The sequence below is a fragment of the Drosophila erecta genome, unplaced genomic scaffold, assembly GCF_003286155.1.
Source record: "Drosophila erecta strain 14021-0224.00,06,07 unplaced genomic scaffold, DereRS2 tig00000021-arrow-pilon, whole genome shotgun sequence".
NCBI classification, from domain to species: domain Eukaryota; kingdom Metazoa; phylum Arthropoda; class Insecta; order Diptera; family Drosophilidae; genus Drosophila; species Drosophila erecta.
The window spans coordinates 15,650,490-15,667,992 of NW_020825198.1; the positions used below are offsets into that span (position 1 = coordinate 15,650,490).

Consider the following 17,503-nt stretch of genomic DNA (forward strand, 5'->3'; position numbering starts at 1 on the left):
TGAGGCTAACTACTCCTTTGGGTGTCTGCCTGGAATTAGTGCCTGCCACGCCCCGCCTTTCGGCCTTCCGCATAATTCTAAAGAGTGTATTCAAGAAGGAGTGTTTATGAGAAATACCGATCCTGAAATACCCTATCAGATCCACAGGAAGAAGCAACAGGAATTAAAAGAATATATCATTAAGGGTGTTCTTTTAGTATACACACATTTACTTTTGATAAATTTTAAATTGTTTCCTAGAATTCTTTACTAATCTGTTCCTATATTTTCCTAATCCGATTAGGTTTGTGGAAGTGCGCTCTCACTATCATCAAATTTCACCACTTTAGATTTTTAGCAAGGGTATAAAAATAAAATGCTTAGGGAGGAAAGGGAACGGTCTAACCGTATAAAAGGACAAGACTTCGCCTAAAAAATTCATTCATAAAGTGGGTTTATCTTTTTCATTTATATCTATTGCGATGAGGGGGTCATCGGGTGGAAAACGGGATTTTCCACCATCTTTCGCTCATGAAATTTAAGTTGATGTTTCTCGGCTCTCGCTGCCCTGACATTTTTTCGGATTTGAAGACAACTTTTAGCGTCCTCAAGGCAGTCTTTTCATATCTGCCGAGATTTTTTGTCGTCGCCGTTCGAGCTTTTTGTGTTTGATTTTTATGCTCCGCCTTTTTTGGCTCCTGCCAAACCGTTTTTGGTGGACTTTTACTTAACGCCTTATTTAAGCTTGAACTTCAGTTTCGCAGCTTCGGTTCTATTTTTTCTTACTTAATCGAATTACTACGCATTTTTAGACAGCTTTTGATCTCTCCAAATGAGGGAAATTTATATTTGTGCTTAAGATGGATTGGGCTTAATATAATTAATTTAAGTTAATATTTAAAATTAATATACTTAAGCAGACTTTGATAGAGGCTTTTCGAATTGAAATGAGAGGACACTTTGAATTCGAAATTACCCTTAAAATTTTTTGCTCCACCCAGATGTTTCCCTGAAATCGAAGGACCACAATTTAAGCCATATAGATTCCGCTCAAATTGCTTGCTAATTCTTCGCACACGACATGTGCCATTATTACAAATTGCGATAGGAGGCTGACCAGAAAACGCACCCAATCTGCTGACAGTTTGCAGGCTTTTGGCCATGTTTTGGCGCAAAGCGGCCAAATCTGGGCCAAATAGCTGGCCACAGTGAAGTTGGCCCTCTCTCACTTTGCATTTAAAACGCGACACACAAATGGAAAAGCAATGTGCGAGGCTACCCTATATATGAGTACAAATATAAACATATATACCCGGATTTGGATCGGATACACGAGTGTGGATATAGTAGTGTCGGAAACAGGCCGCAAGCATTTTCATTTGCATTCGAAATGGATTGCCGGACATGGAATGAAACCGTTTCCAAAACGAAAAAAATGCAAGTGGTCCAAAAACAGAGAAGCGGAACAAAAACCATAAAAATTAATAACACAAGTTGCCAGCCACAGTGGGAACAATTAGGTGGCGCCAACTGGGAAATGCCTCTTAAAGTGGTTCAGGGGAAAAGGGAATTTTTCAGTTTCAGAAAGACTATTTTTATGTGGCAAGTTACCTGGCGTCTAACCATTATTATTTATTCAACTCCAAAGGGGAATATTATTCATATTATTTCATTAGGAAAGGGAGCAGCTGTTGAAACAGAACGGATCTTAAAAGTGTTTCTTAAAACTAACAACATTAACTAAATATATCATTAGTTCCATAGTTCTTAGAACAGAGTCGGCATATTCTATATTTCTTAGAATATTAGCAGTTCTTCTCGCAAATTTTCATGTTTCCTGAAGCCAATTGGAGCTAAAGCTTCATCAGAAAATCTCTAAGCCAATTTGAACTTAAACTTCATCAGAATATCAACACAGAATAAATGCTATGCGTAAAACAAGTTATTGCGGCAAAAACTTGGTATCAAGAAATATTCTTGTCGGCAACTTTTTGCACACATTGGCAAGAAGTCAGAATTCATGCATGTCAAGGCCAAATTATGATAATGTGCCATCCCACTCCAGAGTCCGATTATATTCCCAGAAATGAACATATTGAAATTCTCAGACAAACCAATTGTCAAATTAGTTGTTCTTGTCCTGCGTTGTCTGCCAAAGTAAAATTTATGTCTTATTGAACAAGGAGAACAAGCAGAGACTGATAAGCATATATAGATTAAAAAAATTGAGGGCGAGGAATTCGTGCAAATAAATTGTGTAGGTTTTTGCCAGGGGCAAGTGTTTTAATTGCGCATACGCCATGTGGACTGCCCTGAACCTAAATCATTCGGATTGTGTGTGTGAGTGTGTGAGCTGGAGGAGGGGTCGTCTCGAAAGGGGGGACGGGGGCGCCATTAACCGAAAGTGTCAAAGGCTGTGGCGGCGATAAAACCGTTTTCCCAGCAATTTATTTATGTCGATTTCCATTTCCATTTTGTTTTATTTCATTTTGCCGTTTATTTACTTAGCCAGCCGGCCTCGCCCTCTAAATGCGATTTGGACACGCACCATTAGCAGGACCCTATATACAGACCCCTAGGACCCCCTATTTAGAACCAACTGCCGCATGGTTTCGGAGACGTTCCGGTTGGACTTCAGTTTGGGCCATAAATTAAACACAATTAAATTGGTTAAAGCGACATCGGACGCGATAAACGTCAAGGATCTGGTAGGGAAATATTTGTTATGGCTGCTCTTGCCTCCAACCCCCATACATATCGGCAATCTGAGGCAAACGCTCGTGTAAGCCGCAAAAACAGCTGACTTTTTGGCGGCTTTTCCAGTGAGAGCCACTGGAAAGCCCAACGGGACAGCCGCGAGAGCGAGTGCCCACTATTCGGAGTAAGAGCGCAACAGGATACTGCTAGTCAGCTGTTAAATATTTCGCACAGAAGGAGTGCTGTTATCAAAAGTGCTGTTGGGCTCACAACAGGAACAAGGATACCAACTGTCGATAAGACGTCTTTCCAGAGTTGATTTTGATTGATGTGCAATGGAGTTGAGTTAAATTTCTAAATTGAAATGGATGGGCTTGGGAGTACAAACAGCAGATTGTAGTACAAATATTTGCTTCTGGGTTTTAGCTCGAAGGAGGTTCTGCGTTTTAAGCTTATTCAGAAAATTGCAAAAGTGTACAACTTGGCAAATTAAAAGCATCATTTAAAACATTATTTTAAATTAACATGTGTGGTTTGATTTGAGACTGAGGGACTTTAAGAGGACCTTGCTCTTACTTTATAAAGTTGCTTTCGCCAAAATGAATTTATTTTCAAAAGTATCCATGTTTGTCTGGCACCAGTGAAATGTTTGACAGTCTGTCTTTCTGTCTTGGTGTTGAAAAGGGTTCGCACTGGGATAAGGCAGTTGGTCCCTTCCAAGAGCATGAACTAATGGAATTCAGGATAGGCAAAACAAATCTGACAGCTTGAATTAGCAACTGTTTACCTGCGAGGGTATTGGGCTTAACTTTTAATTAGTTAGTTTAACAAGCGGCATTGTTTGTAAGAGATGCGTTTGGCGAATTAATTAATAGATAATGGGGTTTCCCTTGGGTAACTGAAATATGGGGGCAAACTGAACTATGTAAGTAAATAAATTTTTAATCAAGGTCAAACGTTGTTTAAATATAATCTGCTTATTGCCAACCTAAGCATTCGCAAACAAGTGTTTATTTTTGAATTGCGATTCAGCGCCAACTTCAATTAGTGACGCAGATGGCAAAATTGGTCGCATCACCTGTTTTAGAAACATTTCCTTGGAACAAAAGCTTTATTTAAGGCGTGTTAGCTCACCAAATGTGGTAATAATAATACCACACAAAAGGCCGGCAGCAATTTTGCATTCCTTTGAGGGGGTTCGTCACAATTAGAAGCCGAGGATAACCAGGACACTTGTGCGGCTCATCCACACCTCTCCGCATAATCCTGCTCACTCATTATGGTCCCACCTGGGACCTTCGAAGTGGTGAAGGAACACGTGTCTGGCCCCCTCCGTTCTATAATTACGCACAGAGTCCTGTTTTGCTCTGCTTTTCCATCTGTGTGCATAACCAAACAGTTTATGTAAAATCTCGATGACGCAGACGGTTCTACGTCTGTGTCTACGTCTGTCATTCCCAGGAAACTGATGAACAAAATATGCTAATATTAGCTTTGAATCAATGTTATAATATATAATAGGTGTTTGTTTAGCTAACAAATTGCAGTCCCCTTTGAAATAACATCTATTAAGGGCTTGAATTGTGTACTTCTTTATGTTCATTGTGCAGTGCATATGAAATAAATGACAATTGAGTGCATTATTATGCAACAATAATAAAGATTAATCACAGATTACACGGCTATACAGCCGAAGTGGGATCACGATAAGACTTCAACAAGTTATTAAAGAAAGTAATAAAAATGATTTACATAAATGCAAGTAATTTAGATCCACCGATTGCATTTACATAAATCCAATTTGTTGTGCAATTTTAAGCACTTTATAAAGCGTCGTAAATTAATGAGTACACTGGAGTCGTTTAAAAGTGTGAAACAGGTAGAATTTATTTCATCCTCGGGGCCTGACTTTATCATTGGAATCAATCCAAAATGAAATGTAACGATAAGAATTTTATTGACTGCACCCTATTTATTGCCGAATGAATAAATTAAAGGCTTGCAGGAAATCCGAAAAACATTTGTTTCTAAGCCGATCAAATACAGCTTCCAATCCTGGTCATAAACGGAGCAAAATTTAAAGTATCTTAAATGCAAAAGATTCGACGAGTGCAAAGTCTAAGCTTAAACAAATAACATACCCTGAATTTATTAGTGCAAAATATGACACAAGCTGAGTCGGTCGACAGTTGAAATTAGCAATTTGTCAGCCACTCAGTGTGTAATTAATATTTTGCACACCAGGCCAACCGTAGATGAGAAATAACGACTGAGCCGAGTATATAAATATTTAAAGCGAACAAATGGTATCCGAGATGCAATTGTCACAATCGCCAATCGAGTCAGAGTCAGATTAAGTGAATGAAATGAAATGTGCTGTCAAAAGAAACAGAAATGCAGGTTCGCCCCTTGCCCCCTGGAAACCGATTTAATTGTTCAACCCATCGATCGAACTTTCACAATTTTTTGCAGTCGACTGCAGTCGCGATTCGACAGTCAAGGGCAGGGAAAAGTTGATTTTAAATGACAGGACCAATTGTTTGGGTTGCTTTTTTATGTTGTGGGGTCATCATTTATTTGATTACGCTTGGCCAAGTCAAGTTTTCATCTCCGCTTATTTATGTAGGGATATTTTTTATTTTAGCGAACGGGCTTGTTGAATGCTGAAATGGAATACATTATTTAAAAAGGGCTCGTGCTCGTATAACGACATAAATATTCAACTTCAACCAAATTGAATGTGCCGAAGCACTGAAGAGGAATCGCGCATCAATTGCGCACTGCCAATGAAATTTAAGAGATCACCACACCATATCCATCACCATCTAGCACCATTTCCGTGCGAAATGGAATTTGCACTGTGCTGCAAAAACTTGTAATGTCCTTGGCCAATTTTCGACGCTGCATGGCTAATGGGGCAACAGCTGCAGTGGCTGCTCGCCTTTTTAACGGAACAAAAGGGCATTAGAAGGGAAGTTGGCTGGGGGATTTCGCACAGGAACTGAAAGAACCCCTACCGTCTACCAACTTGTGCATTGTGCCGAGATCCAGGCCATAAAGTCGAGCCTAACCAGGCCGAAACTAATCGCGTTTGCGGCACGGCAGACTTGACTGACTGCTAAATTAATTTATAATAAGCGCACCTTGGTGCCTGATTAACTTTCACCCCACAAGTCAACTGGAGAGGTTCCATTGTACACGGAATTAGTTTTCGGCTGTGGATGCTTTTCAACCCAATTTTCAGCCGGATAGCATTATTTGGCCATTTACAGCTGAAGAGCAATTGCTAACTTAGATATAAACATCTTCTATAATACATTGATACAAATTGCACGACTCTCCTAATTAATAATTTATGGGAACAAGACTTTCATTTCACAATCATGCAACTGGACAAAATAAATACAAACAGGGATTGATATTTTGATTTCAGTTTAATAGTTTCTTTCTGAACAGATCTTAAAGGATGGGTACCAATCCAGGCTCAACGATCACGACTTCCCCTTCGCCTTGACGGCGTCCACCCAGTCTGCGTCCACCCACTCTGCGTCCACCCACTCTGCGTCCACCCACTCTGCGTCCACCCACTCTGCGTCCACCAGATCCGCGGCGGTTGATTCCTCTGTTGCCCCTCGCGATCCTGCGGTTCCGGAGCGTCCTGCGCCTGCGCCTGCGAATCCTTTTTGTCGCAGTGGCTGTAGTGGTGGCATCCGCCGAGGTTGGTGACGTCGGGGATGCGGGAGAAGCGGCAGGGGTTGCAGGAGATGGTGAAGTCGGAGAAGCTGCAGGAGTCGGAGAAGCTGCAGGAGTTGGAGAAGCTGCAGGAGTTGAAGAAGCTGCAGGAGGCGGAGAAGCTGCAGGAGTTGAAGAAGCTGCAGCAGGCGGAGAAGCTGCAGGAGGCGGAGAAGCTGCAGCAGTTGGAGAAGGCGATGCGGGCGCATCGGCAGCATATACAGCAGCGACTAGGGCCACTAGCGCCAAGAAAAGATTGAGTTTGGAACACATCTTGAGCTGTGTCACTGGAACACTGTGCAACTTCAGGGCGCGCCCATCTTCTTATAGGCCGAAATCGAAATGCTCTTGTGTGCCAGCCAACCAATCTGTGTTTGTATTGACTCGCTTTGGGCCAAGACAGTTGGAAGGCGGGTAAATAGAAGAATGGCTCATTAGGGGAAAAGCTAATATCAAGTGGAAAGTTTTGCTTACTGTTTTATTGAAATAGACAAGCCAACAGCTTTTGTTTAAATAAGGCGCTTGCTATTGTTAGGCCATCTGTTTTTACATTATTTATTTTCTCGCAATTCTTTTTTTAGATCATTTCAATGTTCGCGTACTAAACGGTTAAATTTCTGAAATTTAATTCTATTCAGAGCTACCCTTTGAAACGGCTCGCCAACTGTAAAGTCTTCTAACGACACAAAACACCTAGGTCGCACAATTGTCAACTCACTCCCTAATAAATACATCCGCATTCATACACACCATCATGCATCCTTCAGCACACTCGCAATTTGGCATGAGCTGGCAAAAATTTATCGCTTATGGCATCAACAACTGTTGCCCATATATAAATTTGTGTGTGCTATATTTATCAGACGACGCAGCATGACGCTCATTATTTTTCAGCCCACGCTCCGGAGGCGTATGTATGTTTATATGTTGGTATGTATATGTAATCCCATCCAGCTTTCCCCAATACGGGCCCATGGAAGCCCTTGGGGCAGGCAGCATTTCGGGCTGAAATATAATGAAAATGGGCGACTATACAAAAACATTTCGTGTTAAATATTTTACATGCAGATTGCTGGAAAACTTGCCCAACATCCTTTGTCTTGTAGCACGTGGAAACTGTGATTTCTTTCCCAGTCTGCGGAAAACGCTTGTATACTTTCGCTTGGTTACACTGGGAAAGAAGCTTAGCTTCTTTTGTTCGATTTATTGCCTAATGTCTTAGTGTGAATACCAAGAAGGTGAAGCGATACTAAGTTGATTTGGAAATCATAATTTTATTTGCCACTATTTTATTAATTAATAATGAGAAGTGTAATGGGATTACAAATAATGATAGTTAATAATAGATGTCATAATCGCTGGTAGATACTAAGCGAAATTCTGCAACTCAGTGCTACTAAATTGCAGTGTGTTTTTTTTTCAAAAGGCCATCTGGCAGCGATTGCTAAAATTCAAATTGTCAACAGCTTCCAAGGGGCAAAATGTGCCTTTTTGGGTCGTGCGCTTCAAAGTCAAGGCTCATGACTTGGCCGAAACGGAGTAGGAATGTTGGGATATCGAGGGATCCTGAAATTAGAGGCAGAAGTGGCTAAGTCATGCATGGATCAGCTGCTCCTTTTTGGGCCTCCTTAGCAGCCTAAGGCTGTTTTTGCGTCTTGATTTCATGTTAAGACATTTACAAATTACGCCTGCCCCAAGGTTCACACTTGTTGGTCTGCCGCGGTTGCCGCAGATCCCACGCCCACTCTTATCCAAATCAATGGCTGCAGTTTTTCCTTTTGGCCAGAATGTCTGGCCCACTCGGAAGGTTCAAACAGTTCAAATGTCAGACCAGCAAATTGAGTGACAATGATGCGGTCGATGCCTTAACTGAAGGTTTTTTCTTTATTTATGTCCATTATTTGTTCTAGGGTCAAAAGTGCTCTTGGGTTATATTTCATTTTATCTTCAGAAGCATATCTATTTTTAATTTACATATTGATATATGTGGTTTGCGAGAAATGATTGCACAACAATGCAATTTGTTTGGTTTGCTGAAGCAAACTTGTGTAAAAAACTTCAAAGATAATTTAAGTTATGAGGATTATTGCATTTAAATGGTACTTCATTCACAATGTTCAATTATACGAGTAATTGGTCGAAAAACTTCTTAATAAAACTCATGTTTTATTAGAAGACAAGACATTTTTTTTAATTGACATGAATAATGACTTAATTAGTATAATTTCTTAAAGTAATGATTTCAACAGGGATTTGTCCAGGTAATTCTGTTCCTTCCGAAAATATTTTTCGAGCAAAGGCCTCGGCTACTTGTCGGCGTAATTATGTAATGGAAAGTGGCCTTAGGAGCTCGTAATCTGGCAATTGCATGGTCAACATATGCAGGAACTACATCAGCATCATAATGCCATCCCATCGACCCTACTTAAAGTGAGCCAACAATCGGGGCCAAGTGGCTGTGGCCCCGCCATTCAAATTGCAATTGAGGCGAGGTTCCTCCGCCCACGAACACATGATGGCAATTTGCTCGACATAACAAGTTGGGATTTCCCCAACATGAGGGGCTTTTCCAGGGAGGAGTGAGGAGTGCGGAGTGGGGGAAAGGGAAGGGCAGGGAGCAACTAGTCGCTTATTACCCCGTTCATTAAATTCCAGCGCAAATGTTTTGCCCGACCGGGCCATCATCATAGGCAGCAGGAGCACCGCCAGCCAAATTGGGTTAATTACCATTGTGTGCGAGTATGTACGTCGATTAGCCACTTTGTGCAGTGACCCCACTGCACTTTTGTTTGTTGTGTGATGTATGACAAATAAAAATCGCACACCATCAGGCGGAGCCATTTGCATAAGCCTTATCCACGCATCGTCGTCTGGAGCTGTAAAAACAAATGCCATGGCAAATTGGTAAATTTATAGCAGGGAGCAAGGAACACTAAGGGGTAAACCAGTCGAGTTATGGCATTTTTATGAACTCAGCTTCATCTCATACCAGACGGTAAGCAATTACTCCAAGTTTGAGTCTTATTGGGGCTCAATGGTGAGCCGAGCTGGCTCATCTCTCATACGGTGCTGATTCATGGCCGTAGTTAGCATGTCTGTCTGTCTAACCCCTGACCCCCGAAGCTTAACCCCCTAAGCCCATCGCCAAGTGCCCGTCTAGGACGTCTCTCGCGTCTGCCAATATGTTTGTCTAAACAAAGAGATAAGAAACCGACAAGTTTATGTCCCGGATCAATGAGGCATTTGACAGGCGCAGAAATGCTCCATCAAGCCCCCATGTAAATGGCGAGGTTCTGGGAGGAGTTTCTTCCACGTGGTCGCCAAATTTGGCTGAGGTGGCTGGCTTTATGATGATGATAGGAGACATAGAAATCCATGCAGCGCAAAGCGATTTAGTAGTTGAACTATTTTAGGCTTGAAATGTAAATATGCATAAAACACCTGCCTTATTTATACTTATTAAACAACGAAGAACAAAGAAAAGCACCTGTTTGATTAGCCTTTCTCGTGGTGGACGAGTACAATTAAACAAAAAGTACCACTGTCTTTAAGTTCTTAGAATATGTTGATGTTTGTCACACAAACGAGCCCAGACCAAAAAGGCAGCTGCAAAACACTTGCCAATAACTCACATTTGACAAACAAAGCGTTCCTATAAATAGAACAGCTTTTCAGTTGACTGGCAGCAGAGTGCGGTGGAATAGCATACACATTTCCTCGCTGGGGGCACTCGACTCTAAATCTGTTTATGCACAACATTGTCCATTAAATTTAAAGCTTTTTCTATTCGCCTCTGGAGGAAAACATGCCGTGGGCCATCTCGAAAGCAGTGTTGACCTATATTGCTTTTCGTTTTATTTTATTCCCGACCCTGTTCAGTTCTGGTTGCCAGGCGCCGTCAAGTTGGCCGACGTTTGTGCACTTTTTGCACAACATCCTTTGACTGATTTGCTTACATTTTTGATGCGAGGCGCAAAAAGCAGCAGAATCAAATCCCGTTATGCATGTCACAGCACAGAACAACTGCGGGAATGGCATACAATTTTGTCCCCCGGCAGCAGCAACCTACCAATAGCACTACCAAACTCGTAGACAATGCCAAATAATACATATGGAGCGCACATGCGACGGGATTCGACTCCATTTCAAGCCAGAAGCCCCGAGGTCCCAACTCTCCGTTGTTGATTTAAGCCAATGTCAGGCTGTCGTTCGAATAGTTAAATCCCTTCATCTCACTGCCTTGAACTCCTTGGCTGGCTTTTTGTGCAGATGCGAGCACATGGCTGCTTTTATTTCAATATTTTCACGGATAAATGTTCGCCCTTTGGGTTGGAAGAGCTCTGGGAAATGCTGCCATGCTGCACAGCGCAGTCTATGCAGTTTGCTTCAAATATGATTTGTGTAATTTGCCCTTCACTCTACTTGTAATAAATCAACTTTGCTTGACTCATTTACGGACAATTTGGCACTTCATTTGGACAGGTACGTTGAGCAAACACTTGTAACAAATGAATTGCAAGTGCAATACAGATTTACAAGGCAATTTAATAATGCTGTACATGTTTAGCACATCGCATTAAAATAGGGCTTTAAGTAAGGAGTTTTGTAACATATCTTACGAATATCACAACTTCTATAGTAACCAATGAATTGATTTCGGCAGCAACTTCAAGAACGTTTGACATGGCGCTATAAATAAGCAAACCTTAATATCATGCCTGTTGCCAAGACAATAAATGATTGTGCAACCTTTTGGCCTCAGCCCACTCCACCTCCGCTTCATTTTCCAAGCCAGTGTCCCGAAAATACCACGCTCATTAAGTATGCCTGCTTGACTGCCGGCGAGGAGCAGGGAAAACTGGGTGAAAACCCGAAAGGAACCCTCTTTCTTGGCTGGGATCCACTTACCCAGCTCTCATGCCGTATGCAGGCTCCCTTTTATCGTTTTAATTTTCGGTACGGCCCATCATGGATTTATATAAAACGCCAGGAACACCCCTGAAATCCCTCTGCCCTGATCTTTATTTGCTTAGCATCCTCTTCTGATAACGTAATTTGTTGGCTCCTCTAAGAGCAGGCTTGCACAAATTGATTTGCGAGTAAGTTGATTTCGATTGATTTTAATCAATGAGCGTTTGCGAACTTCCATTGAATATCAGTTTGGGAAACCCGCTAGTGGTCCCAGCTCCGGCACTTGCCATATTATTTGATTATTGTGCAAGTCAATCCCGGACTCCTCGGACACTTGGTAACCAATTCAAATTAAAGTTTGTCCCCCAATATCCAGCCAAAGGAGCCCACCAAATGGAGCGTATCATTTGAATGTTTTCATGGCGGGTTTCTCTGCCACACTCCCTATTTTTCGGGTATATTCATATTTAAGCTGAAAGTTGAAAGTTCAGAATGGTTCCCTTTTGAAAACACCCTTATACTTACTTCAACGTTCTTTTCTATACATTTGGTAATACTATTTTATACTACATTATAATTATATTAATTTTTAAATGCAAATAAAGTGAAATTAAATTGAAAGGTTCAAAGAACACAGAATCAGAATAATAACACAATTAAAGCTTCATTTTTTATTAAAGCTTTAGTTTGAATGTTTTGAATTTCTGTGTTAGTTATTAAAGTGTTAGTTAGTGTTGGCTATCATTCCAACACCTGTTTAAATATTTACCTTAAACAGTTTTTCATTTGTATCTGAAAGGGCATCCAGTCACCGCTAAAAACGGGCTAATTTCCGCTCGCCGGAAAGCAAAATAAACAAAATCGCCATAAAAAAGGGCATAACGGCAAAAATGGGAAATAAATGGAAAGGGAAAGTCTGCTACGCAGCTACAAAAGGGAAGCCAGCTGAAGGGGGCCAAAATTGGGGGCAAAAAACAGCCGAAATTGAAATGCAAAAGCAACGAAAACAAAGCGTTTAGATAACCGCAAAGAGCAACAATGATAGCAACAACAAAGACGGCGGTTGGGCGACAAAAATGGCGCACAAACCGGAAATAGACAAGTGAAATCCCCACTCCCCATTTCCCTTTTCCACTTTTTGGGGCCGTAATGGCGGCTTAAATGCGGCATGTGTGTAGTTTCCACAAGGAAAGTTCATGGCGCATACAAATAAATATATTTTTATTTCACTTTATTTTATTTGATTTTACGCCGCTGCTCCTTTGCCTTCTCGTCACAATTTATGCGAAAGCCAATGACCAAAAATATTTATACGTATTCGTTTGCATAGTGCGACTCTCGTCTGTAACTTTGATTATTGTGCTGAGCTGGGATTTTTCTGGATGCCCGGCTTCCATTCAGGGTTCATGCATCTGTGGCAAATTTAATGCAAAGTGATACGTGAAGGCGTCTCCTCGCTCACATTTGCGTAATTTGAATGACATTTTAACGCAGGAAAAGCAGAGTAAACGGAAACGGAAACGCAACTCCAAGTGAGTTGGAGCATCGACAGGGATTTGATTTGGAAGCAAGTCAAAAACCCTCTGTTGTGTGCATAATATGTTTTTATTACCGCTTTTTTGCCTTAAATAAAAGTGAATTGTAGGAGAATGTATCTGTATCTCAATTTTGCCCAAGCTAAACCGAAAGCAACTAAAGTGTTGAATTGTTATTAACAATAGCACATTTGGCTCATCTTCATGCATGTGAATTGCAGGCAAGTCAATCACTTGTGCAATTGTTCAGCACGCAAAGAACCCAATTTATTGGCAATTAAAAGCAAAGTATGGCAAATTCAAATTCACAAATTCACAGCAATAAAATTTCATTAAAATGCACAGCACTAATACGTGCCCCTAACGATTTCGATCCAAACGTGAGCAGCTCATTCGACCATTTGGTAAAAGGTTGCCCGGCTCCATGATCGGAATATGGTAAATTAAGCATTTCATTAGCGCCACTTGGTGTGCGAATTTGTATATTATATATAACCATCCCCAGGGGCCCCATTTTCCCCCACTTTCCCCCCCGTTGCCCAGTTTCCCAGAATGTTGGCCAGCATGTGTGAAGTATCAGCAGCCAATTTATGCCGCTTGCGTGGCGCTGATTTTGTTTACTAAATACCCTGTGCATCAAATGAAATTAAATTTAATGGGTAAAGTGATGCCACAACAGCAGTCTCTGGCTCAGAGAGAAAAGGTTCGTTCAGCAATGTGGCCAAATCAAATTAACGTCGGGATGAAAAGCTGCATGGCGGTATCACAGGGCGGAATGTATGAATTCGCCCAAATGCCTGTGATTCTTACGAGCTGTGACGGCGACTGCCCTGCAAAATGTTCAGTATTTTGCAAATAAAAGGAATAGAATTAAAAAAGCCCATGTCAGCGAAATTGTCAACGTTCCTGATTGCAACTAACTAAATGCAAATTTAAATGCGCTCGCTAGTAAGAAGCATTTGGCATTTAGTAAGCAGTTTAAGTCAATCTAATGATATAGACCTTATGATAGATTCTTAATTTTTTCGATATGTAGCGCTTCCAAATAGAATAAACAAAACGCTTTGACCGTCTATTAACCCCGAACATCATTTGTTACCCACCAAACCTATCTTTTTCTGCTTTTTGGCAAAGCGGTGGCCAAACTATAAATAATATGTACAAAATATGGCGAGCAATAAGTAAATACCGGCCACGCCCATCTTCGTTGTTCCATTCCCGCCCTCCTATCCTAGATGAGAGAAACTCAAGCGAGAATCATAAATCAAAGTTAATGGAGAGCGATTAATTTGTGCCCTTTTCTGACAGAGCACAACAATATACATTCATATACATATATCTCCACAGATATTCAACCTATAAATGGTTAACTTACGAACTAGTTATTTTAGCAGCATGGAATAGACCTTTACCTATCACCAAATTTCATTTTTAATAAGGTTCAATTATGCTAGCAGAATTTATTCAGTAGGCGAGCAAAAAACATTGAAACTCGTCTTCTAGCTCTTTTAAATGAGTATTCAATTGTACTTCGAATGGAAGTCATGTACTAGGTTTTAAACTTCGCCAAGGTGGAAAACAAACTCGTATATCACGCACGCCTGGTCAGAGATCGAGGGAATTCTCTGGATGACAGGTGGCTCAGGTGTAAAGAGGAGTCCACCAGGTGAGGAGCGATCCGAAGAAGTGGCAGACAGTCGTTGCCGAATCCCAAAAGTAGGCAACACTTTACACCCCGCCATTCCGATGATGATGATGGATGGTCTCGCTTAGGTGGATATTTTCGGTAGGGGATCTATTACGGCTCAGCTCACTGCAATTCATTATGCTAGCATGTGTTACCAAAACAATATTGGAGTAATGGCAAGTGGCAAGCATTTAGCTGGAGACACAAATTACTTGACTTCAATGGGGGTCGAAACGAAAGCCATAAATTAATTATGCTAAGCTATTTTATGGCGGGGGACCTAAAACTAATTGAGTGTCGTTAGGACTGGCCAAGTGGTCAGGGCTAGATTGATATGAGCTCTGTTGAATGGAAAGCTTTCCTTAATCCACACAAATGGCTTTGTTTATATATAGTTATGAATGTAAGCGATTTATATCAAAACTTAAATTTATCGCCAGGCATTTGATGGAATAAATTGTGAATCAATACGCTTCAAACTGAGTAAATAAGCTAAAATATAATCGATTTATGTTGCAGATTGAAAAAAAGCAGAATTGTTTTTTGAAGGATTTTTATCTAGGCTTATCTAGAAATATGTCCAGTGCATTGGTGAGTTTCGATTGAATCGAAAGCTGGACAGAGCCTAGTTCTTTTGGTTTCTTGGTTTCGGTGTCATCAGGCAATTCTAGGCAATTGAAATTTAATAAGAGGAGTGAATATGCAGAGCGCCAATTGTGAACAATTTTCTGAGCTGCGTCAATGGGGTTCCTGTTGGCCAAGTGGCCAATAAATGCAATCAAATGATGCCAATCGCTCTGGCACTTCTCCTCCCTCTTTCTAAGTATTTGCTGCTCTGCACTTGGGGCTTATTCCCTTCTCTTTCTGTCTCCGCTTCCCTCTCTGTCTCGCATTTCTTTTGTTTTACCTTGCCAATATTTGCACTTAAGTGCGACCATAAAAATTCGATGCGATTCGGGGCAGCTGCGAGGAAAGAGACAGCAGCAGGGATGAGAAAGAGATAGATGAAAGACAGTGAGGTAGACGGGAAGGCGGATTTCACTTCTTTGGGGGGTAATTGCCATTTTGTTGTTCGCTCACGTTCGCCTTTTGCTATGGCTTTATTTACACTTGAACTTAAAATTGTGGCACGCGCAAGACACTGACACGCACACACAGACACGCAGTCACTTGGGGGCACACGAAACACGCTCAGACTTTCCCTAGGAGAGAGAGCGAGATGGAACCAGTCTTCATGATAATACGTAAGTTGAGTTCCTGATAGTGGGTTTTCATGGTAGTTAAGGATATAGTTTTCCAATCACAATCCATGCAATTTGATTAAAGGTTAAATTCGTTACTCTTCAATTAAGAATGTTCTTAAATATTACCCCGCATAAACGTTCATCCTTACCATTTACACGTGGAACTGGTATGTGTGGTGGTCATTCAGCCGATTTGTAATCATTGAAACGATTGTGCAAGAACACAGACACACCTTGTCACTTATTGCACTGAAATTGAACTTTAACTAAGAAATTGTTAGAGATTGAGTGTCGCATCGATTGTAAAGGGGCGGAAACTAAAATTAAAGCCTTTTCAGACCATTGGTCACTGGACTTTTAAGCGGAAACGCCCAAGCGCGTCCACCACGTGCCGCCTTTTTTATCTTGTTTTTTCGACGATATATGAACACCGCAACGACGATCCTTAGATTTGAGAACAGGGAGTAAATACTACACAAAAACCGATGCGGAAAGTGTTTGGGGTAACCCTTCAGCTGCGTTTACATCAATTACTTTGAGAGTTTTTTGGCCGATGGCGGCTGAAAAATGGCGAGGGAAACGAAATGGGAATGGGAATGGGCTATTCGAGAGCAGTTGGATTGCTGTTTTGCCTTTTCAGCGGTCGTCAGCGCAACGAATTTCAATTTAACAAATACGAATTCGAGTGCCCGCCAAAAAGGAAAATAGAAAGCCCTTAGGATCGACGATATAGTGTGAATCCCTTATGGCGGAATACCCTTTAATGGTATTTAGTTTCTAAAGATATTTCTTTTAAGGCTAAATACAATACTTTCGAAAATTCTTCTAATGGAACTTAAATACAAGTGAAATGTATATATTTAAAAAATATAACTTGGACAAATGAATCAGAAAATACGACAGAAGTGACCAAAATAAGTTCAGAGATTCAAATCGATTTTATTTGACCTAATTATTGCTAGTGATAATATAATAATATAAATATATTAAATAAATATAATATAAATATATATATAAATATAATATTAAAATATATATAAATTTATATATATATATTTATATACATATATTTATATATAAATTATAATTATATAAATATAGATATATAAATATGAAATATATTAAAAATATTTAGTAAATTCCGAATACTCCAAATATTTATGTAAATATAATATATTTATTTATGGAATAGTGTAACTATCTTGCCCAATAAAAAGTTTGGTCTACGAATAAGGCCGGGTAAACAAATTCCAGCCATGTGAGAGGATGATGGAAAATGGGTGGGGAAATCCTGCGGTTGGGTGGGTGTTCTGCCCACGGAATCAGAGGGAATTCGCTGTATTTTTGCGTTTTTTTTCACGCCGCGTTGCTACGTCAAAAGGAGTTGGCCAAGCATATAAATTAAATGATGGTCGGCGTTGGGTGATTGAAATTAGGCGGTCGACAAAGCGATGGATGTAAAAGTAGCGCGAATAAAATTTAAACAAGTTTTTTGGGAGGGTGGAAACAGGTCATTGCATTCCACAAGAGAGTTATATTAGGTACATCTGCTGGAACGAAATTGAACCACATAAATATCCTTGCAGAAAGCCAAGTTCTATAGAACAGGCTAAGATATCGCCTGGACCATTTATCATTTGGGGAAATGCAGTTGGAGCCATTAAGGGAAAATGCACTAGCTAGCCGAAGTTATGGCATCCATGGGCCATGTGTCAATG

At 40.7% G+C, this 17,503-nt stretch overlaps 1 protein-coding gene across 1 annotated transcript; it reads right to left on the minus strand.

The window, feature by feature from the left end:
• Positions 1-6,091: 6,091 nt before the first annotated feature.
• LOC26526913 (classical arabinogalactan protein 7) lies at positions 6,092-6,735 on the minus strand. Its single transcript, XM_026977035.1, has one exon. The coding sequence runs from the start codon at positions 6,679-6,681 to the stop codon at positions 6,136-6,138; it is 546 nt and encodes a 181-aa protein (XP_026832836.1). The 5' UTR covers positions 6,682-6,735; the 3' UTR covers positions 6,092-6,135.
• Between the last annotated feature and the right edge of the window lie 10,768 nt (positions 6,736-17,503).

Bases quoted from the DNA above. Each gene is read 5' to 3' on its own strand.
- LOC26526913 (XM_026977035.1), bottom strand. From the start codon at position 6,681: ATGTGTTCCAAACTCAATCTTTTCTTGGCGCTAGTGGCCCTAGTCGCT.